General features: G+C 48.9%; 1 protein-coding gene across 2 annotated transcripts in view; it reads left to right on the top strand.

Moving 5' to 3' along the window:
- The first annotated feature begins 194 nt into the window (after positions 1-194).
- Vangl1 (VANGL planar cell polarity protein 1) overlaps positions 195-23,544 on the top strand; it is a 52,167-nt gene continuing 28,817 nt past the window's right edge. Inside the window, exons 1-4 of one of the 2 annotated variants that reach the window (XM_050157544.1) lie at positions 195-351; positions 8,656-8,844; positions 16,283-16,421; positions 21,310-21,917. In XM_050157544.1, the coding sequence (XP_050013501.1) occupies positions 8,774-8,844; positions 16,283-16,421; positions 21,310-21,917 (818 nt within the window). In that variant the 5' untranslated portion in view covers positions 195-351; positions 8,656-8,773. Of the gene's footprint in view, positions 352-989; positions 1,173-8,655; positions 8,845-16,282; positions 16,422-21,309; positions 21,918-23,544 lie in introns of those variants that run through there. The other variant, XM_050157545.1, reaches the window with a different exon arrangement.

Raw genomic sequence — 23,544 nt, 5'->3', positions numbered from 1 at the left:
GGAGAGAGAGAGAGAGAGAGAGAGAGAGAGAGAGAGAGAGAGAGAGAGAGAGAGAGAGAGAGAGAGAGAGAGAGAGAGAGAGATTGAGACCTGGGGGACCCGCCCCGCCCTCCGCTGCAGGTGGGCCGGGCCGGCCGCGGGGGCCGCAGCGCTCACAGCTCTTGGCTGGCCGCCGCGCTGGGCTAGCAGGGCTGGGCTGGGGCTGCGGGGCGGCGCCGGGACAGGAAGCGGAAAGCAGCAGAGAGCGGCGACCGCGGCGGGGCTGTGCCTCCTCTGCAGCCCAGCGCAGGCCGCGAAGCCGGGGCGCTGCAGCAAGAGCGCGGGCGTGGAGCGCGGCTGGCCGGCGCCGGGGTGAGTCCGGGAGAAGCGGGCGCGGCGCGGCGGCGGGGGACTGAGCTGGGCGGGAGGTCAGGCCCAACTGCGCTTGTCCCTGTTCCCCAGCACTGCGATCGGGGTTCGGGGCCTCGGGCAGGAGCCCCCGGGCCGCTTCGGGTCGCGCTTCCCCGCACCCGGGTCCTTCCATCCCTGTTCCGAGGTCTCTCCGAGTCCCGGAGCTGCCTATGCTACCTCGGACGTCCCTTTGCCTTGGCTAGCCTTTGGAGTGCGCCTCTGGGTGCGCACGCCGGGGCAGCAGCGGGTAAATGACGGCGTGTCCGAGGCAGCGGGCGGCAAGATGCGCCGCGCAGGGCAGGACACGACCGGGGTCTACGCCAGCGCCCGGGGTCACCTAGCCGGTACTCGGGTACCGGGACCGAACTGGCTTAGGTTTCACATTTCACTCACAAAACCGCAGCCCTGGAGGCCTGGGGGGCGCGGCCCGCTGTGCCTCGCGGAGCGCAACAGGCAGGTAGGAGTTTACTTTCAAAAGCGCCGGGGCGGAGCAGAGGCGTGCAGCCAGTCCCTGCCCGAGGAGGAGTCCCTGTCCGGGGCTACCTCGCCGTGCTCGGGAAGCACCGGTAGGACCTCATTTCATCCCGCAGCCATTGAACTGCCCCCAAGCAACGCGCCCAGAGACCTTTGAAGCTTTATAAAAATTTAAAAGCGTCGGCGGTGGAAGTAGGAGTAGGGCGGAGCCACAGCTTGGCGGCTGGGTGATGAGCAGGGGAGACTTGGAGCCGGGGCAATCTCAGTTTTCACTTCTCCAAACCGGGTATGATGCCCACACTGGGAAGGTGAGCTCCTTCTGAAGCTGATCGGGAGATGTCAGGGCTATTTATCATGATGATTGTGTGGTTGGCGCGTGCGTTTCGTTAAAATCCTTTTGAGGGGACTATGGTCAGGATGCCTGTGTTCTTACAAGCTAACTCCGAAAGCTAGCAAGCTGTGAGGATTAGTGTTTTCATGGACATGTTTATGCCTTTTACAGGGTTTGCTGAAAAATATTGTAAGTTGTGTCACCAATCGACAACGTTAATTAGCCTTCTCCTTCCAGTGGGTGTGTTGATTACACAGCTCCTAGGCTCTGTAAGTGAGATGGCAGAAACTGTCTGAACCCAGGGAGGCATAATTAGTCATTTTATGGAACCACTAATTAGAGTTTTTAGAATTGAATTAAATCAGTGTGATATAGTTGGGGCTTTGATGTGTGGGAGGAAACTGTTTTATTCTACATTTCAAAGAAATATCCAGGCGCGTTTAGCATTTCCAAAGGTTGATGACTCCTAGTATGATTAGCTAAAAACACCCAGTGTGAAAATTTTCAGAGTTGCAGCGCTGACGTTGTGACTTGGTGACAACTTAATTTGTAAATAAAATGGGAGAATTGTGAGAGTGTCATATTTTTGAGACTGCTTGCCAACTCTCGTTTTTATTGTCTTATTTATTGAGCAACAGGACGGAACCATACAGGAAATTGAAAAGTTTCCTTCCCGAGCAACAATTCCGTGACACCCTCTGTTGAAGAATTAATGTGTTGACTGTGGCGAATATTCTTTTGTTAATCCCCCTAAGGCACACCCTACTTTGCCTCTGCTGTAGTTTGGGTTGAATGGGTTCTGATTATACTGGTTAATAATCAGAGGTCTCACTTGGGATGGAGGCTGCTTGAGATGAACTTCCTTTCTCCTTAAAGTCCGGTCCTGTGCATCCCCAAGCTCCACTTCCCCTCCCTACTGAGCCTATGAGTAGGCATTGAACTGCAGGATTCTTTGTAAGGTTATATGTGGTTTGGAACAATTCACTATTGTTGCCTTCTCTAAGTAAACAAACAATTCTGGTAATTGCTACACATCTTTCAGTTTTCCTGGGCTCTCTAAAAGCAGACTCCTGAAGTTCAAGTGGGGGTGCTTCCTTGTGTGTGTGAGACCTTGTTTTCTTAACTGCACCATAACATTCTGTTTTGTCCCCTTATGCTTGTTCTGAGGATTGAGGTATTCCATGCAAGTGACCTCAGTCTTAACACACAGTAAGCACTTGTTGTCAGACTGGAACTGCCATCATTGCTGTGGTGGGAAGTGCCTGTGCCCAGCGCCTCTGCTGAACACAGGCATGATTGCTCCGAAGCTGCCCATAAGGAGGACAAATTCAGTGGCTATGACTGGACTCCTTCTGATAGCTGTCTAGGTCCTCCTGGAGTCGGAAGAAAAGCCACCCGCATCTCTGCTGCTCTGTCTCCACCCATCTCCCACCCAGTCACACTTAGAGTGCTGTACCTGGCACCATGGAATATGTGGAGTGCATCAGATCTGTTTCTGGGGCTTCCAGATCCTGGAGGGGGCAAGGGTTTGCTTGAAAAAAAAAAAAAAAAAGATCCATCATAGACACAGTAACTATCCATCATAGACACAGTAATTATCCATCATAGACACAGTAACTCTCCGTAGCTCTTCAGCAATCTGTGCCCAGCTGCTGAGAGGTGTACCAGAGGTGACTAAAGACTCAATCGCCGCAGTTGGTTTGGGAGTGTTAGTTGAGCTCTGGCAAGCCAGGTATAAAATGAGGCTGGCATTTTCTTCCCCGGTGAACAGTAGCCATCAGCCATGCATTTTGAGGAGTTCTGTTGCTGGGAGAGGACCATGGCTTTGTCACAGGCACCTGAGCTCTGCAGAGCCTCCTGCTAACAGACTTGGATCTTGTTCTATGATTTACAGGTGCAAGTTCAGCAAGGTGTCTTAGCCACGCCCCTCCGCACCATTCTTCTGCACCCAGAGAGCCTCCGAGTGAAGCTGCGTATTCTACTCCCTCCCCTGTGCAGTAGCTTTTCTCCCTTCCCAAGCAGAGCCCCTGTAATTAATCGCTCTGGGTGGAAACTGTTGAGAGGTTCTTATAACTTCCTTTTCATAGAGGCAAGCTTCCGCTTACCACGGTCATTATCATAACCTGTTATTTCCCTTACATGATTTTTTTTTTTCCCTGAGCACTGTCTTTCTTTCAAGTAGGAGTCATGTGTTTTATAGGAGTAAATGTGACTTCAGGGGAGGATTCCCCTTGAGGTCACCGGCTTTCCCCTTGTTTTAGTCCAGGGTGGTGGGGAAAGTTCACTGCACACTGTGAGATGCTGTCTCGGCCATGTTCCCCAGGCCCTGTGGTTTGGTGTATTCTGGCCCAAACCAGGGCAGGATGCTCTTGGCATGGTAGCTGAAGCAATGGTGCTGGTCATCCCTGAGATCATCTGGACCATATGTTCCATTGCTGAGCAAGCTGCCCTGTGCACCAACGGTGTAGCTTCCTTCCTGATAGTCCCCCGATCTCCACTTTATCTACTCTCTGCAGGCTTTCTTCTATGGTAAAGGCGTGCCTCTGTGTCCCGAAACAGGCACTTCTCAGGACATTCTCTTCATTCAGTCAGCCAATATTTATTAATGGGCCTCTTGTTTGCCAGCAGCCGGGAAGAGGGTAAGGAACATGGTCCCTGCACCCCAGAAACCTCTTCAGGGAGCCCGATGCTCAGTTGTCACCCAGGTGAATGTGTAACTTGGAAGACCAGTCGGGAGAATGCAGGTGGTGGGCTGGCCAGGTGCAGACTGGAGGGTCAACGAGGTCTTGCCAAAGAAGTGTGTTTAAACGGAGAGGAATTAGCAAAAATGGTGCGTGTGAAAAGAACAAGCCCCGGCAGATAAACTGGACTCTGCTAAGGTCCTGGGGCTGGAAAGAACCAGGCCCCAGAGGAACTGGAACAGTTGGCAAGACTGCTGATCAAATGTAAGTTTCTGTGTTTTAAAGTCCAGGGAACACCATGGGGGGATTTGAAAGCAAGGGGGTGAGGCCAGTTTGGCTACTACCCTGCCTGGACCAAACACGATACAGGTCCTGTCAGGGGCCAGTATGATAGACGCTGCAGGTCAAGGATTCCCCGTGTACACGCCTACCCTCCTCTATCCCAATCTGGGCACTGCAACCTCTCATTAGCTTGCTGCCCAGGGAAAGGGACTTCTTTTTCTTACTTTATTGTCTTTGCTGATAAAGGTGTCCCTCGTGCACTTTGTTAGTTCCTTATACGCTCCTCCTTTCGGAGATGAGCATTGGGATGTGTGCCTTCATTAACTCATGTGGGCGCCCCTACCTGAGGTCAAGCCCTGTTCTGGAAGGAGTTCACCTTGCCTTTATTAGTTTCCCTCCTGACTGCTCACTCAGATCTTAGATGAGGCAAGAGCTGGTAACCATGGTGAAAGCAGAGAGACTTAGGAAGGCCAGGCTCTGTGTGGGCTGGCTCAGGTGTGGAAACCTGGTAACCTGGAGGTGTTCTCTAGGTTAGCTCTCTGCTGCCGTGCGCTGGGAGGGGATGGGGCCTGATCTGAGGACAGGCAGAGCTTGGCGCTACTGGGATGCGTGGATGAACGGGAGAGAGTACTGAAAACAGTAAGAGTGGATGAGTGGGTCCATCCACTGACTAGGCTGACAGTGGAAAGACCAAGACAAGACCAAAGAGTACAGCTGTGGACAAGAGCTGAAGGAGTGGGAAAGGAGCATTTGGCTTTAGTTTTCAGGAAGTGTTCATAATATTTGGGGGAGGGGACCATTGCTCCTGACTCTGAGGAGTGTTGTCACCAGAGATGGAGAAGAATAAGGGGGTGAAGACTTGATGAGGGGTTGTAAGAAGATGTGTTAGAGGAGAAGGGACAACAAACTGTACAAGTGCCATCGAGCTAGAAGCTAGACATCGGTGAAGCTTAACGAGGGCAGATGGTGTGCCCCTGTTGAAGCCATCTCTCTACTGAGCAGGGTCTGGTGGCTACTCATGAAATATGAAGGGGTGAATCAAAAGGGTAAGATGGACCAGGAGAAAGAGGACAAGGGTGTGACCTTTGGAGATGACTCAAGGCAGTCTCTGCCTAACTTAGAGTTTCTTCAATGAAGGGGGAAGGATGGAGGATTTAGTGGCAAGCAGGTATGGGGTTGGGGTAGATCTCATACAAGATTCTTCTTTTTGGAGAAAACCTGGGCAAGGGTAGTTGGTACAGTTAGGAAGAGATGTTTCCCAGAGGGGGCTGTTGAGAGCTGGGGTTTCCTTTGAGGGACATGCCTGGTGTTGCCTTAATGGATGGTCCACATTTTAATGAGGACAAAGAATGATGATGACCTTCAGCAGAGGGAGAAGGGAACGAGATTTGGGGTCTGTGCGCTAGAGATTATACCTCAGGAGTCTTGTTTATTCCTCATACTGACCTTGAGAAGGGAATATTAATGATGTCATCTTACTGGGGACTTGGGTATGGGACAGAGCAGAAGCACCTGCCCTGAGGTATAACAGCAAGGCAGTATGAACTCAGACTCACTTGTGGTGTTCTGAGTTGGAGCTCCCTTTCTCTAAGATGCCCCTCGATCGCTGGTGAGAAATCAGAAATTAGACTAGAACAGAGAGCCAGGAGTTACAGGCTGGAAGGTGGAAGAAGCAAGTGTCAGGATGGAGGGGAGTCCATTACGAATGCAGAGAATGGTCAGCTTTCTGACGAAGGAGGCAAACCATGGAATCTGTAGGTCAACAGAGAGCTGGGCCAGTGGCTATCAAGGAAAGAGGATTGTTCCATGCTAGGCTCCCTATCCTGGCTGTATCTCCTAAGGGTGCATGTCTGCCAGCCAGAAGGCCAGTGAGATAGGAGCATAGCCCAGAGCAGAAAGGAGGGAGACTCCTGCCTGCTGAAAGCTTAGTGAATGGCTGGTGAAGTCCCTGGGAGACAGCCCTGGAGCTAAGCTAAGGTTTTGAGAGTGCCTGATTGGTTTCACATTTAGTCTTTACCATCACCGCCTTCCTCCCTAGCAGGCTGCTTGACTTCCTTTTACTTGGTAGGAAACCCACAGCGCCAAGATTAAACTTCTTCCAGTACACAAGCTGGTGGGTGAGCAAGCCGCCTGAGAGGCAGCCCCGTTCTGCCCGCCTGCAGCAGGGTGGGATAGCCTAGAAGGGAGGTGCCCTCTAAGCTTTTCTCTTGCTGAAAAAGACAAGGAGGTCATGGAGTTTGGAAACCTCCAGAGGAAGCTCTCGGAGCCACCCACTTTTTTTTTTTAATATTTATTTATTTATACAATGTTCTGTCTGTATGCCTGCAGGCCAGAAGAGGGCGCCAGACCTCATTACAGATGGTTGTGAGTCACCATGTGGTTGCTGGGAATTGAACTCAGGACCTTTGGAAGAACAGGCAATGCTCTTAACCACTGAGCCATCTCTCCAGCCCTCGGAGCCACCCACTTTTACGCACCCAGCGCATCTGGTGTCCATGCTGGGTACTGTTACCCCTGTCCGCTCGTGCAGTCATCAAAACGCTCCCGAAGCTCACATTTTATAGATGGGACTTCAAAGAGGTTTCATCGTTTGACTGAGGCCCCACAACTAGGAAGCAAGTCGAGTCTCTGTCTGTTTATATCTCTGCTATGGGAGATGGCGGCTTGCGCGTGACGAGTGAGCAGATTTGGATCCGAGAAGGCAAGAGAGGTGCTGATCACAGGAGTCTAAGCATGGCCTGGACTCCACGCTTCCCCATGACTAGGCTTTGGCTCTTGCTGACAGATGACTGTTAAGTAATAACCTGATATGGGGGAAGAAGACCAAGCGGTAGAGAAGGAGGGCTATGAGTGGTATCCGATTGGAAATGGGCCACCAGCAGGGCCAGGGAAAGCCGTCAGGTCTCCGTCCTAAGGTCTCCGTCCTAAGGTCTCCGTCCTGTCACAGCCCTGTGGCTCTAGCACTCCGGAGCAGGGTCTCCTGGCTCCTTAATAACACGGACATGAAATGGATGTGTCAGTGCCGTGAGAAAGGCATGGACGGAGCAGGAGGGCAAGGAGTGGCCTTGGGGTTTGACTCCATAATTATCATTTCCTACCCATGTGTGCTAGTTTGGGGGTGACTGGGCCATGTGTGCCCTTGGTTTAGGGGACATTTTCATCGCTTTTAGCTTTTAATCACATTAGAGAGTGGGGAGATCTTTTTTTCTTTTAACATGAAGAATTAGTGCTCTGAGGTCAGTTCCTAGTGAAATCATGAGTTGAGGCATCTAGAACAAGGCAGATAACCCCTAGGCGCGGGTGTCTTTAGGAAGAACCTTCCATCCTGGAAGGAAGAGAATGCCACTTCTAGGCGCTGGGCGAGTGTGACTGTGCAGCTGGGCGTCCAGGCCCAGTTAATGCTCCCAGTTTGAAATGTCTCCCAGTCTGAGCTGTTGCTGTGGTCTGGGACCTGAGCCTCCCCCAGCACCGGGGCAGGGTGTGGACTTTGCGAAGCCTTTGTTTTCTTCACACTTTATCTCACTGGTCCTGTTTGAGTTTTAGCCTCCAGGACACTGCAGGGTGGGAAACCTGCGGGGCCTAGACCAGGCCTGGGAGAGGGGTGCGGTCAGAGGCAGAACTCTAGATCCGACTTACTAGAAGTGGAGCCTGAGCATGTGGAGGCTCAGGAATGGGCTCGCAAGTGTTTCCAATTTATTTTTATTGCAGAGCAATATTTGAGGGAAGTGGGAAAGGACCTAGGACCTTGCAACTAATAAATCACCTTTCCTGATGTCCCCGCGTAGCAGTCCCCGCCCTTCCGTACAGTTGTGTAGGCGCACTGGCTACCTGCAGCCCTGTCTCCTGCTTATTAAAATCTCCATTCTTCATAATTGTCATTTTATACAGATACATGGTATTTTCTTCGACTGACTGAATCATATTTCCTCCCCTAGCTATTCTTTGGCTTGGGGAGGCATTTACATTGCTTCTGGCTTTTTATTATCATAGGGCAGCAAGGCAGTTGTAGTGGTTGTTGATTTTTAATTATCCAAGGTAAATTTCTAGGTGTTTGGATTCTCAACGAGACTAAGGAAAAAAAAAAAAACTTTAATTGACTTTTGGAAATGATGGCCAAAGTGCTGACTAAGTGATTTCCCTGGGAGTTGTTTTTATAACTGACAGTTGGGGGTGGGATAGACATTTGTCTGGGGGTTGGTGTGAGAAGCAGTTCCTACAACCAAAGCCATAAGAAATAAATGTCTCAATGTCCAGGCTTCTCCCAAACCTTCTTCCTGTGGTTGTGATGGGGTCCAGCACGCTCGGTACCCCTCTCACCTCTCAGACACCTGGGAAGCTTGTTCCACGGTGAGCAGCCCATTTGAAGGTTTGAGTTTTATGCTTACCCCATATTCCATAACGGGAATCTCCAAGGAGAGTCGGCTATTGTTGGTTTATCTTTCTGCCCTTTTATGATTGACTTTGAGGATTAATCTCTCCATTTTCTCCCCTTCCCAGAGTCCTGCTGAAGAGTAGCATCTCTGAGGCCCACAAGACTTTAGGAGCGAGTGGGTGAGACTGCTCCTGGGAGAAGAGAGCCTGCTCCGTCCGCCATCTGGGGAAGCTCGCCATTGCTATGGATACCGAATCCACATATTCTGGATATTCCTACTACTCAAGCCATTCAAAAAAATCTCACAGGCAAGGGTATGTTAGCAATGCCTCAGTCGGCGCTTCTCTTTGGGAACGCCTGCAGGTTGGTAGGGCTTGCTGTCAGAGAACCAAGTTTTCAGCAGCCTGCCCAAAGGGCTGAGGATGTTTAGGGTTCAGCCCGCTGGTGCGTGAGAAGCCAAGCTGTGAGAGCGGCTGACAGGCTCGCAGAGACAGGGCTCTGCCAATTTACATTTTATAGCCGCCATTAGAGTTGATGACCTTAATTTCTCACAATTGGTTTTAAATTAAAGTTTTCCCAGCAGTGGAAATGGTTCTCATTTCTAAGTACTTCTCATAGATGGAAAGTTCTCCCAGAGCTTTACCAAGGCTGTGAATGTGAATGAAAGTTAAAAAGTAGGTGTTAATTTCTCGCTTCACCCAGAGCTGCTGACTCACGGGCCATTAAACATCTGCCCTGAGACTATCTCGGGCATGGGGGTGGGGTAAGGGGGTGGGGAGGGGGGGCACACCGCACACCCACCCACCGACACCCACACGTGGGCATGATTGGCCTGGCATCTGATCTCTCTTTGACTAGTCTTCCAAGCGAGCAAGCTCAGCATTTGCAAACACTGTCCTGCGTGGTGGGGACCAACTCTCCCTCCTTTGCTGATGGAAACAAGCCTGCTTTGGTACTCAGAGGGCCATGTGCGTTCTGGCCTGCAGCATGCTTGCTGAGTGGCGGGACACAGGGATGGATGGACGAACAGACACGTAAATGAGGCAGTGGGTGGCATTGTATTGTGCAGGGTAAGAATACAACAGGTGAGGGGTCTCCTCCTCTGTGAAATGGGTCTAGGGAGCCCCTCTCCTAGACTGAATGAGCTATGCTTGGGAAATGATTAGCTCGGCCACAGTAGGAGGCCTCTCGCTAGTAGCTGGTCCATGCCGTTTAGTCTTGGTATTTCAGCACCTGTGTTCGAAGGTGACCTCTGCCCCTAGCTCGGAGGGCTACCTGTGGCCACAGCTGTGTGCTGCAGGGAACGGTTACTGCCCTGGTGCTTGTTTATCTCCCTGAACAGATCACCATTTAAGCAGCTGTGCCCAGAGTGAGGTTTCAGGTTAGGATATATGTTTTGTGTTACTCCTGTGTGGATGGCCATGCCTGGAAAGAATCCTCCAAGTGTTTTCTAGGCTGCCGGAGTGACATCTTCAGGGAAGGGGCTCCTGGCAGTGGTGCCTGGGAGGTGGCGACCTATCCACGTAAACTTAGATTTTTCTGTACAAATGTGTATTTTGTAATTTTTTAAAAAAAGTGAATGGAGCCCCGATAAGGGAGCAGGGGCCTTTAGTCCTAGCACGTAGGGGTCAGAGGCGTGCTAGCTGTGTGAGTTGGAGGCCAGCCCGGTCTACCTGACAAGTAGCCAGTTCCAGGCCAGGCAGGGCTCCGCAGTGAGACCCTGTCTTCAAAACAGTAAAACAAATGAGATAAAAGCATAAGGGGAAGATTTTCAAGACTGTGCTCAGGGGATGACATTATTTTTAAAGAAACAGGCTTCTGGGTAGTTCTTCTTTTTAATTGCTTTCTTTTCCAAACATTCCTGCATTATTTGTATAGCTCCCTATGCTGGAGCCCCGCTCTCTTTTCCAGTGAGGACAGAAGGCGCAGAGTGGGCACTTTGGGGGTGACATTCTACAGCCCCGATCCTGAGAAAGTCAGAACCCCCTTCTTCCACTGGTTATAAAAATGATCACAGATTTTGATCAGTGGGCAAGCTTAAGAGATTTGTTCTAAAATACCAGAAACAGCTGTTTTCAAATATCTGCTTTTTGGACCGACCTGGAAAAAGCAGCTGGGTTGTTGGTTTGCCAGGCTTCCTCACCCATATGGTATGAGTAGGAATTTGGGGTTTCTTTGGAGCTTGGGGTGAGCAGGAGAGGAGGGTGGCTTGCAAAATTCTGAATGGAGCCAGCCCTGGCTTCTTTTGTCTGCACACCCAGCAAGACGTGCACCTCCCAGGCCCATTGCTGCTTGCTGCTGCTTTCCCCGGACCTCCTGGGGTTCCCGAAATGCATGGCTCTAGTGCTGTTATGGGAACTGTAAGAGACTATAACTTTCAATTAAGATGACACGCAGAATGCTTAGTTCTTTCTTGATCCCTTGTGGAAAGTACTTGGCAGATGTGAGCCGGAGCTGAGGCTTTTAATCAATTGATCAAGGAACACTGTGGAGCTCCTACTGGGAGGCCCGAGTGGAGCTCTGCTTCCCAGCGGTTGATCAGGGAGTACTGCTGAGTGCCCATTCCTAGTGGAGCTGAGTGTGGGATTTGAGGTGGAGGGCTGTGTAAGTGCACTGAGTGGATCTTTGAAGCCCCTCTCTCCCTTCTGTTGCATTGTGTTGCCCGAGGGAGGACCACAGAGGTCATAGGAACCACAGGGCAAAGTTTGTACCCCACGGTTAAGGAGACCTCCACTAGCATGAGATCCAGCTGCCTCGGGCATTTCTGGTCTGAGGAATGCCCTGTAAAGGCTTCTCTGCTTGATGATTTGTGGGGAGTTTGAATGGAGGGGTAGGAAAAGAAAGGGACCTGGCCTTTTGGTAACTTTAGCGCAGTTCCAGCTCAGAAAAGAATAATGAAGTGCCCGAGGACACTGATGGTCTTGGAGGATTGGCCACCGCCCAAGCCCGTTTTCTGACAAAGAGATCACTGATGCCTGCGTTCTCCTGAGAGCCTCCAGTTAGTTAGCTTGCCGAGAGAGTGGTACAAACTGCAGCCAACCTCGTCTGACCTGTGGGGCTCCTGATGCCAGCAGCTGCTGGGAGCATGAAGCATCGTTTTGAGAGTCTCTGCAAGGTCCGTCATGGTCACCGTCTCCCATGCTTACAAGGGTCCTAGAATAGTGGGGATCATGGGCACTGTTTTACAGGTGGGGAAACTGAGGCACAGAGAGGAACATGGCTACCAGATATTGCCTGGCAAGTAGGACTTGGCAAGTTTCAGGCTTGTTGGTCCTTTGGAAGGAAAATGTGTTAAAATGCATTGTTGTAAAGGGCTGCCCAGGCAGTGGTGGAGCCCCAGCCCCGCCCCCCATCAGCCTCTTTGTTCTCCACACCCAGCAGGCCTGCAGTCCACAGGCAGAGGACAGGTAATGAGTGGGTGGTGGTGGGGGAGGAAAGGGAGGAGTAACCGGTGGGATGGCTTTCCCCATTTAGAAACGGACAAGCAACGGAACAGGAGGAAACAGCCTTCCCAGGAAATGGTGACTGTCAGTGGGCACAGTGTGGGAATCTCAGGCATTCCGGCTAAACCAAGGGGGGGTCACAGAGCCCCCCACGGCTCGGCTAGCAAGTTGCCTAAATGATGATGCATTTGCCTGCGCACACGGTTGCCTCCTGCCCTCCTGCGTGCTGCCACTTGCCCTCCCCACCCTCTCGTGCCTGTGTACCCACAGTGCACAGATACACTTATCTTTGCCCCGACAGCCTTATCTTTACTCCTGTGGGCCAAGGAATCAGGAAGACAGATTTAGCGATAAAGACGCAGATTCCTGTGGGTGATGAGGCTGCCCAGCAAGAGCCTCAGGTGATCCTGACCACTTAGGCAGTTAAATCTTGAGTGTGTCTTAATGTTCTATTTATTGGTTTAGTAAACTGTTTATTCCGCCCCCGCCCCTGCCCCCACCCCTCTCAGCTTCATCATTGGGGAGCTCTCTTCCAAGATAATCGACAGCCACAGATAGATGTCCCTTTAAGTCACAGCACCAATTTGCTGTCCCAGGTGGCCTCAAATTCTGTATGTCACCAAGAGTCACAGGTGTGTGCCATTATGTCTGATTTTATGCGGTGCTTGGGATTGAACCCAGGGCTTCAGTAAAGCTAGGCAAGCCCTCTACCCTTTGAGCTCCATCTCCATTGCCCCGTTACTGCCTCTGGAGCTACAGAGATGAGCATTGAGGTATATTCTGCAGTGGAATGACCTCTTAGAGGTTTGTAGTTCTGCAAACTAGAAAGCCCTGGATGGATGATCAACAGTGTTTTTCTTGGACATCACTCTCAAGTCCTGGCTTGACTTGGAGACCTGCCCGGAGCAGTAACTAGCAGCAGTGATTTCTGGAGCTGCCTTGTGGTGTGTCTCACTCCCTTCTATGGTGAGACCAGTACTGGGAGCAGCTAGCTCTCTTGGTGAAGTGCCCATGGGAGCCTCCCTGTTCTGGGTAACCCTCAGTTGCGCTTGTGTGTTTTACTTCATCCGGGCACTACCAAAATTAAAAGATTTATTTTTATTTCTGTGTTTGTGTATCCTAAAGGTGCTCACGGAACCCAGGAGCAGGAGTTACACCACCAAATACAGGTGTTTGCTAGTCTCTCCATGTGGGTGCTGGGAACAGAACTCAGACCTCTGGGAGAGCAGTAAGCACCCTTAACTGTTGAGCCATCTCCTGCCCCACTATTTTAATAAAGACTCACTGTGTATTACAGCGCTACACAGCCGAGCACCCCGTGATTTTGATCCCCTGCCACTCCCAAGGCTTTTCACACATAGGCAGACTTCTAAGTAGGAATTTTCACAGCGCTCCCCCCCCCCCCCCCCCCCCCGCCGCCCCGCCCCTCCCTCCCCCNCCCCATCCTGCCCTGTCTTCCCGAAACGGGGTGGGAAAGTCCTCAGGAATAATCCTTGCATCACCTGCGTCCTGATGGCCTGGGGTGCTGGTGAGAAAAAAAAGTAGATTCCTGTTGTCTCTCTTCCAGACAAATTCTCTGAGGGCAGGGCCACCCAGTCTCTGCACCCACGGTGGCTCGTCTGCACAAGGGGTCTGAGAAATGGGAGGCACTGGTGTAGTGGTAGGTGGTGGAGGACAGAGCCCTGCTCTGTATCAAGTTCCTACCTGGTTCACTTCCGGTGCTATCCGGTGCTATCTGGTGCTATCCGGGGAGCTGTGAGAGAGTTGCCAAGATACTGGCTGTTCCCATGTCAGCCCTCTCAGGGCCTTTATGAGACCTGCCAGCTGGGTGGTCCAGAGAGAGGAGTGTGGTCCTTTTTAGTTCCTGTTAGTTCCTATCTGCTTCAGCCCTGGCAGTGTTTAGGAACCAGAAGCTAGCACCAAGTGGAAGGATTTGGTTCCTGAACAATCTTTGCCCTCACAGGATTTGACCTGTGAGGTTTTTCAACAGAGAGCCAGGTTAGATAAGCATGTGACTCAGCCGCTAGCCAACAAGAGAGTGACAAAAGGAAGAGCAATGGGGGGAGGGGCATGGGGTCACCCCAGGGCAATCTAGGTGCAGGCGGGACCTGGTGGAAAAGCAGCTCTAGACCTAGCCTGAAATTCATTCTGAAGACTGACCAAGCTGGGGGAACAAGAATCCCCCACACGGCTCAGTGTTGCTCACAGAGAATACCTTTTGGAGTGCTGGTATTGGACAGCCCAGAGCGCACAGCTAAGGCTACTGACGGTCACGGCCAATGGGGACCACCAATATTAGCTTCAAAGGCCGGTTTCACGGCTCCAGCAGTGTGATTGCATGAGTGCTAGAAATATTTACGCTATAAAATCTTCAGATTTCAGATATTTAGGATGAGAAAGGGAACCAGTGGGGAGGAGGAAAAGAAGGTAGAAGAGGGTCAATGTGATCAAAGTACATTATCCTCATGTATGGAAACTGTAATAGTAAATAAAAGCCCATTGTTTTACATAATTATTTATGCTAATTAAAAAATCTCACTGTTCCCCCAAAACAGTATAACGTAGTAGCTTGAATAGACATAGTGGCAACAGACTTGGCTTCAGTTCCTGTTCTGCTCCTTACCACAACTTCTGGAAGGCACTTAACCTCTTTGAGCCTTAATTTTTTTCATCTGTGAGATGGGACAGTAATACTGGCCTCAGAGCCATTTGTTAGAATTGAATGGAGCTAATCCATTCAAGCCCTCCACAGTGCTGTGTGGCTGGGCCAAAGCAGGGGGAGCTGGCCGCATTACCCAGAGCCCTGGATGAAGAGCTAGATCCTCTGATATTTGGTTGCCCGCCTGGAACCACACACAGCTAACCAGAGCACTTCTCTTCCTATTGAACTGGCCAAGAACGGAGGTATTGTCGCTAGAAAATTGCCTGCCGTGGGAAACCCTTTGTTCCTTGAAGGAACTGTCCGCGGCTTATCCAAGGGAGGGGTTCCTAAGATAGGAGTCTGCCAAGAGACCGGCCATTCCACTGTTTTGTTTTAGGGCTTTGTTGTTGTTGCTAAGTAGTAGGTTAATAGGAGATAGACGTTCAGTGAGGAAGAGGCTTGGTCGTGTGCTGCTCCTGGCTCTTTTACGCCCCTTTCTTCAGGGCAGCATACTCTCTGTCCCAAGGTCCAGACTCTGCTGTTGCCATTGGCTAATAATTGCCACTGTATGTTGTTGGGTGCTCCCTCCACACCCCTTGTACTGGGCACACGCACGTTCCCTTGTGTGCGTGGCATCCTCATGGCCCCCATTCTGTTTCCCACGAAGGGAAACTGAGGTCAAGTGCCCTGCACAAGGTCACACATCTCATGGGCAGATCGAGAGCTAACTGGCTCTGCACACAGAATGGGAAACCTTGGGTTTGAGGAGAGGTGGCAGCGGGAAAGACTGTTGTCAAATGGCACATGGGGACAGGAGGCCTAGGAAACCCTGATGGGATGGTCGGATGCTGGCCACTGCTTATTGACCCGCCTGTGACCTCTGGGGCTTGGCCACTGTGGCCGAGTCCTTTTGTAGTTTTAAGACTTAACAACAGGGTGTCTTCCCACTGTCTCTGGAGGACCACCCACAAAGTCCCTCTGGGGTGCCAGTGTGGAAAGCCTGCTTTTCTCAGGTGGCCTGAAGACACCCCCCCCCCCCGCCCCGCCAAGGGTCATTTGTTTTGCCTTCTTTGTTCATATGGGTGTCTTTGAGCTCAGCCAAAACCTGCAGGAATGGCTTTCATGTTGAGTGTGTAAGAATGAGAAGTAAATGATTCTCTGTCCGGGTTTAGAATTTCCTCTCTTCTGTCCTTGTCCCCCAAAGTATAGGGTGACATCGTGTCCCAGATTTTTTTTTTTTTTTTTGGCCAGACCAAAGTTTAGATATGATGCAGTGTTCTTCCAGTAAAAAAAATTTCTAAGTAGCTTAGGCAAATGATAACCAAATCAACTGAGTAATTATTATAGTGAAATATGCCTCAGCCATATTATTTCTAAAATTAGGCTCCGAAAAAAAAATGTGATCATTGTTGGTGGAGGAGTGGCCAAGTCTTTGTTTTGGGTTTTAAATTGGCAGAAAGGAAACACTAAGTAGGGGATTCAAGATAATCTTACTCCTTGCAGGGCTGTGGGGATGGGTAGCAACGGATGCCATCTGTACAGGTGGGGGTGGGGTATAGTTATAGGCATAGAATTTCCCTAACATCAAAATAAAATTTATGTTTCGGTGAGCTAGAGAGTAATGAACTTGGCAGAAGTTTGATATCTGATGACTGGATTTCTCCCCAGGGAAAGAACACGAGAACGACACAAATCTCCACGGAGTAAAGATGGCAGAGGGTCAGAAAAGTCTGTCACTATCCAGGCTCCCACTGGAGAGCCCCTGCTGGCAAATGACTCTGTCCCCACAGGCACAGAGGAAGTTCAGGTAAGGATCAAAGGCACCTCTGTGGGCAGGCTGCTACTCGGCCACGCCTCCCCTCTGCAAGCGTTTTTTTTTTTTTTCCTAAGTCTTGTTGCAGTAAGTTCTCTTGGGTTTTTAATTTTTATTTTTCTAACATCTTAATGAGTTTATCTATTTCTCTGGTTTTCTTGCTGGTCTAAGAGACATGTCCTACCATTGGGCAGCTTGGGGTTCTTCTGAAGTATGATTGGTGGCCTCCCTTGAATGATGTTGGGAAGAAGCCAGCTTGGCTGATGACAAGTCAGAAATGGGAAAAGTTCCAGGCAAGAGTCCCTGGAGACTCATTCCAAAATGGAATGGAACTGGAGAGGGCAGGAAACTCCCTCCCCAAAAAACACTCAAGGAATGCTTGTCACTGACGAGAGAAGACAGCCTAGAAACTCGGAATATGAAGAAATCAAGTCCTTGGCTCTCGGATGGCAAGCATGGAAATCTGTATGAATGGGAAACTAGAGTCAAAGATCAGAATCAGAAATATGTTCAGCAAACTTTGGGGTTAGTAGCTGTGGTCTTTGGGGCGCCTTAATGTCAAGACTATTGGTTGGTGCTGGCACAAATTAGAGAATAGGTTTCCTCTGGCAAGACACAACAGCTTCTCTGCTCCAGACCACTGCCACTCAGGACTGCAGGAGTTCGGGTTTACTAGGCCTTGCCTGTTTCAGAAATATTAGCTTTAGGACCTCATATGAAGTCAAATAAAATATCAACACTTTATTACTTTAAAAAACTGTGTGGGATCATTTTGGAGTTCCTACTGTCTGGCAGCCTACTTGATTTAAAGAACCATCTGAGCTATACTCAGAAGTATGTTTGCACACCCCACTCCCACGTCTGAAATATTGCATGCCCAGCCTTGCCTCACACAAACAAAGCAATGCACAAATTCACAGCCATAAAGATAAAGGAACAGAGATAAGCATATACCCATGCACACCTGTAGGTTCCCACAGATAGGCATTTATAATCAGATAGGAACCCTGAAACTACAATCCCTTCAAGGCTACGGATGCCATTGGGACTGATAACTAGGCTTCCCCACTGAATGTGGGGTTTGTTCAGTGGCGAGCAAATTCTTTTAATACTGTTTGCTGCTTGCTTTGGTTCTAAGAGGACAGGCAGATGGATGGATGGATGGATGGATGGATGGATGGATGGATGGATAGAAGGATGGATGATGGATGGGTGGATGGATGGATAGATGATGGATGAATGGGTGATGAATGTGTGTGTGGATGGATGGATGAAGGATAGATGGATGACGGATGGATGTGGTCAGTCTTATGACTGGATCATAAACGCATCACGGGTTAGTTTCCCCCAGAAGTGGATTCGGAGGTGCCAGTAACCCACCGTGTAGGCTTTTCCTTCTTTGTACCCTGAGCTCTCTAGGAAGCTGTTGATGCCTTCAGCAGGATGGTGTGATAGGAAGGACTTTTGGAGGTTGTGTGTTTCAGCAGCCATGTTAACTTTGGGAACTACAACTTTTGTTGGTCTCAGCTTCTTTACCAAAAATCTAGGGAATTCGATTGGCGAAGTTCAGATGCATTTTTCCTCCCTGAAGACCTCAAATTTGAGAGACACCTTTGTACAACTATACTTTTTTAGACAGAGATGTGCGTGGGTTTGTAAAATGAGCAGGCATTTTGTTAGCCACTCACTGGCAGGAAGTTGTGTGCACAGCCGAGTCAGAGCAGTGCTGTTACACAAAAAAAATGTCCACATGACATCAGTACTGTTACCTCAGCAGGGCTATCAGTCACGTGTGCAGAATCCAGCGTTTGTCTTCCCGAGACAGTGCTCCAAGGCCATCTGTTTCCTACAGCCTGTGAATTTGTCTCATATTGCACCAAGTTGTATGTCTTTCTGCTTTGTTTTCTCTTGCTGGTGTATTCTTTCTTAACTGACCTAAATTCACAAGCAGAAATCAAATCGTTCTCAAGGGTATACTTTGATGGTTTCAACAGATGAACCCACACCCTTCGGCTCAGAAAATTCTCCTGGCTCTTCCTAGTTGATCCGTACCGCCATCCCCACCTCTCCAGGGCAACCGCCATTTTGATTTCCATCTCAGTGAATTGGTTTTGCCTGTTGGAGAGTTGAATATAATTGGAATCATATGAGTTTTTCCCCACTCAGCATGACGATTTTGATATTTATCCATGGTCTATGTGTTTCAACAGTTCACCCTTTATTATTTTTGCTGACTAGTATTCCAGTGAATTGACCACAGTTTGTTATCTGTTCTGCTGGCGGGTGGACCTTGGAGGTATACACATTCTATAATTGATTAAGCTCTTATGAATATTTTCATAAGTTTTTTGTGGACATATTTCCATTAACTTTTGGTAAAACCTAGGAATCGAATTGCTGGGCCGTGTGGTAAATATATATCTAAATTCCTGTGAAAGTGTCAGGCCCCTTTTCTGGCAGTGGTAAACCATCTTAAACCTCCGCCAGCAGTGCCTGGCTGCTTCTGGCTATTGTCTGTGGACATTTCTCTAACACCCCATGATACCTCTGTCTTCCCAAGTTGATAACCTATGTGTTCCTAGATTAAAATCTTTACTACTCACCCCTAGTATTTGCTGATGTGTTCATAAATTATGATTTTTTAATGATAAAACAATATTCCTTAGCCTGGATCTTTTAAAAATTAAATGTGATATTCTTATTCTTTTAAGAATTTTACACGTGCATACAATTTATTTGATCATATTCACTCCTCCCAATAACTTTGCCCACATTCACTTTCAACTTCTCACCCCTCCCAACTATACATCTTCTTCTTTAAAGAACTTACCTAGTCCAGGATATGTGTTTGCTTGAGTCATTCCCTGGAGTGTTTTCAATCTGCTATGGGCCAAACCTTGAAACAAACAACTGACTCTCTCACCTCCAGAATCCATTAGCTGCCCAGAGCTCCTCAGTTAGGAGTGGGGACTCGTGAACCCCTTGCCTGATCTGTGCTGGAATGTTGGCTGGCTTGATTCTGTCTAGGCAACCACAACTCTGTGAGTTCATGAGTACAGGATCCTGTCGTGTTCCAGAGATGCTGTCTTCCTTTTTTCTTCCTGATTTCTGGCCTCATACAGAAGGGGTATGATACAGATGTCCTGTTTGTGAGTGAGGTACATTTTGGTTTTGCTCTAGTTCCGAATTTCTGTGTTAATTGCCATCCACTACACAAAGAAATCCTTCTGATGAGGTCACTACACACACACACACACACACACACACACACACACACACCACACATTTCTGATGAGGTCCGAGAGGTAAAGAGATGCGACTTTAGAAGGCGCTTTGATATTACATCCGTTTAGCAGAATAATGGCAGTGGTGTCCCCTTGAGGTCTGTGACCTCCCCAACCATAGGTTCTTGGCCACATTGGGTTTAAGTCCAGTCAGAAACCAGTTGGTCACCATCATAGCATTCATACCACTATTGCGGCCATGGGCCTCTCTTCCTACACTGGTCATTATTATAGCTCAGAGAGTTCACAGCTGAACTGGGTCAAACTATTGATGATACCCCCACTCCCAACTCCCCAATTGCCTGCGCAGCATGTTCTGTACTAGAAAACTAGCCATCAGGGAGGATTCTTTGTCAGTGCCTACTTGGTTTTCCCATTCCCTGTGACCAAAGGATGTGATGTCTTAGCAGTAAGGTCTTACCATCAGCTTCTGCTGGGCACACACCCAGCACTGGGCTTTTTATTTGGTAACCCGTGGCTTCTGGGAGGAGCTTGATGCCTTGTGTAGGATGATTACAGTTAAACTCTTTTATATGAATAGACGCGTTTGTGAAGTTTATAAAATAATAGTTATCCTCCCCCACTTAGACTTCCCTTTCCCTCTCCCCTTCCTACTTTTGAGCTGATTTAGCCATAGGTAGAGTTTTGGATTTTCTTTACTTTGTCAATGAGAAATGTTGTCAAAGAGTTCTTATTGCTGCTCCTCACTGAAGTAGATCCTATAAATGTCATACAGAAGTTTAGATAATATGTGATTCCGCTGTGGGTGTGTTTGAACTTGTGTGGTGTGATGTGATGCACATTCCTTTTTTATGCCCTCTGCTCTGCAGAGCTACTAGAAGCAAGATTTGGGCTTTGTAAGCCTAGAACTTAGCAGGGGGCGGGGTGCACTGGTGTGTAGTAGTGGGTGACAGGGGCGGGGTGCACTGGTGTGTAGTAGTGGGTGACAGGGGCGGGGTGCACTGGTGTGTAGTAGTGGGTGACAGGGGCGGGGTGCACTGGTGTGTAGTAGTGGGTGACAGGGGCGGGGTGCACTGGTGTGTAGTAGTGGGCACTCTCCTGTAACAGCTTCACTGCAGCTCAGTCTAAACAACTGCTAGTCAAGTCGGAGCAGAAAGGCCAGGCCCCTGGGCTTCTCAGGACTTTCCAACCTGAGGGATGACGGGGCATCACAGTGATGGATCACCCAAACAAATTCAAAGGTTAGATTGTGTTTTCTGTGTTCAGAGGACAAATATAGAATCTGTTTTGAAAATGTCAGTAAAAAATCACTAAAGTTTAAAAATGTCCCCGTATTAAAAGCTGATTCTAGGGGCTGGAGAGATGGCTCTTCCCGAGGACCCAGTTTCAATTCCCAGCACCCACATTAGCAACTCACAACTGTCTGTAACTCCAGTTCCAGGGAATCTGGCATCCTCACACAGACACACCTGTAGACAAAATTCCAATGCATATATAATAAAAAAAAAATCATAAAAATGAAAAGCTGGCTGTACTTCCGCTTCTGAGAAGGTCGGGTAACTGAAGTGTCTTTCTTTTCTGTTTTATATTTCTATGGTTTTTTTACAAATCCCCCTCTCTACCTTCTCTGCCATCAGGATGACAACTGGGGAGAGACCACCACGGCCATCACGGGCACCTCGGAGCACAGTATATCCCAAGAGGATATCGCCAGGATTAGCAAGGACATGGAGGACAGCGTGGGGCTGGATTGCAAGCGCTATCTGGGCCTTACTGTGGCCGCATTCCTTGGACTGCTCGTGTTCCTCACCCCCATTGCCTTCATCCTGCTGCCCCCAATCCTGTGGAGGGAGGAGCTGAAACCCTGTGGCGCCATCTGCGAGGGACTCCTCATTTCCGTCTCGTTCAAACTGCTTATTCTGCTCATCGGAACCTGGGCACTCTTCTTCCGCAAGCAAAGAGCAGATGTGCCGCGGGTATTTGTGTTCCGAGCCCTTTTGTTGGTCCTCATCTTTCTGTTCGTGGTTTCGTACTGGCTTTTTTACGGGGTCCGCATCTTGGACTCTAGGGACCAGAATTACAAGGACATCGTGCAATATGCGGTCTCCCTCGTGGACGCGCTGCTTTTTATCCACTACCTTGCCATCGTGCTGCTGGAGCTGCGGCAGCTCCAGCCTATGTTCACACTGCAGGTGGTCCGCTCCACCGATGGAGAGTCCCGCTTCTACAGCTTGGGACACCTGAGGTAAGGGGCGTGCACACCGAGCAAAAAGGATGACCTATAACTAAAAGACAGCTGGTCCCCGGCCAGCCGGGCTGAGATGCAGTCCTGGATAGAAATGCTACAACTGGGGCCGGACTCTCTGGCTCTAGTAGGGGCTGTGTGAGGTCAGGGGTGTCCATGCCTCCACACTGGGGCTCTTGACTGTGTTCAGAGTTTTATTGGACTCATTCCTACCTCTGGCAGTTTCCAAAGTAGCAGAGAAAAGATAGGCATAGTGATGGCTACCTACCTGCCTGAAAACTTGGCTTATGGGTGATGGATAAGGTGACTATTCCATTTTGTCCAAAATGGTATTTCGGGTACTTGCTATACCCAAGTTTTGGAATCATCCTAGCTGTCCACTGGCAGATGAATGAGTAAAAAAATGTGGTGTGTGTGTGTGTGTGTGTGTGTGGTACAATTTTATTTAGTTATAAAGAATGAAATTATGTCGTTGGCAGGAAAATTGACAGAATTGGGGATGATTGTGTTAAGCAAAAGTAAGCTAGACCTACAAAATAGGTAATCACATTTTCTCTCATTAGAATGTAGGTTTTATAGGTGTACATATGTATGTATGATGTATAGACACATATATACATATGAAAATAGAAGGAAATTACTTAGGGAAACAGGGGGAAATGGGGGTTTAAGAGGGGAGAAGGAGGAATAGGAGAGGTTTGTGGGTATTATGGGAATGAGTATGGTTAAAATACATGACATGTTTGATCTAAGGCATCATTATGAAATATATTACTTTTTATACAGCAAATATACCTAATACCCCTGAACTCAGTATTCAAAGCTATAATACCATGTTTTAAACACTCTGGTGCCTAAATGGGATTAGTAGTTCCTCCTTTTTGCTTTCACTTTCAGAGATAATCTGATTTGTTCATTCAGTGTGTAGTTACCCCAGTGACTAATAAAAGTGTCAGGCTCTGGCTGGGGTTAGTGGCCTATGCCTTTAATCCCAGCACTCAGGAGGCAGAACTCTGTGAGTTTAAGGCTGGCCTGGTCTATGTAGTGAGTTCCAGGACAGCCAGGGCTACACAGGGAAACCCTGTCTCCAAAAAAAAAAAAAAAAAGAAAAGAAAAGAAAAAGTCTCCAGCTGAAGGCTACAAATGTGTAAGGGTTAAGTGTTTATAAAATGTCTGTGCAAGGAAAGGTTAAAACTCATTTATATTAGTGCATTATTTTGTGGTTAATTCCAAGAGTAGGAATGGTTTGGATTTTGTTTGTTTGTTTGTTTTTATAAAGGAAAGTAAGCACTCTATGCTGGTTATCACTGTGGAACCTTGTGATATTATTAATCCCAGTGTTTTGGACGCAGAATTGGGGATAGAGGGTGTAAGTAATTTGCACAACATAGCATGTCCGCCTTATTTGGATTCCTCCCATGTCCTGAGCTGAACTGATGATCCAGTAATGACATCTCTCCTTCCCTGTAGCAGCTTATTCTTCTGTTTGTTTCCTTCCCTAAATTGTGAGATCTCCGAGACTACAAGCCGAGTCTAACTCCTTCTGGTGCCCTTGTTGCCTGGCATGGAGCATGGCACACAGTTGGCAGTCCTGTGGTCCTTGTGTGAGTGATCCACTGTGGCGGTT

Source organism: Alexandromys fortis, unplaced genomic scaffold (genome assembly GCF_014885135.2).
Source record: "Alexandromys fortis isolate MF-2015 unplaced genomic scaffold, M_Fortis_MF-2015_v1.1 scaffold_78, whole genome shotgun sequence".
NCBI classification, from domain to species: domain Eukaryota; kingdom Metazoa; phylum Chordata; class Mammalia; order Rodentia; family Cricetidae; genus Alexandromys; species Alexandromys fortis.
The sequence above is the reverse complement of the archived record's forward strand: the minus strand, read 5'-3'. Positions and strand labels throughout refer to the sequence as shown.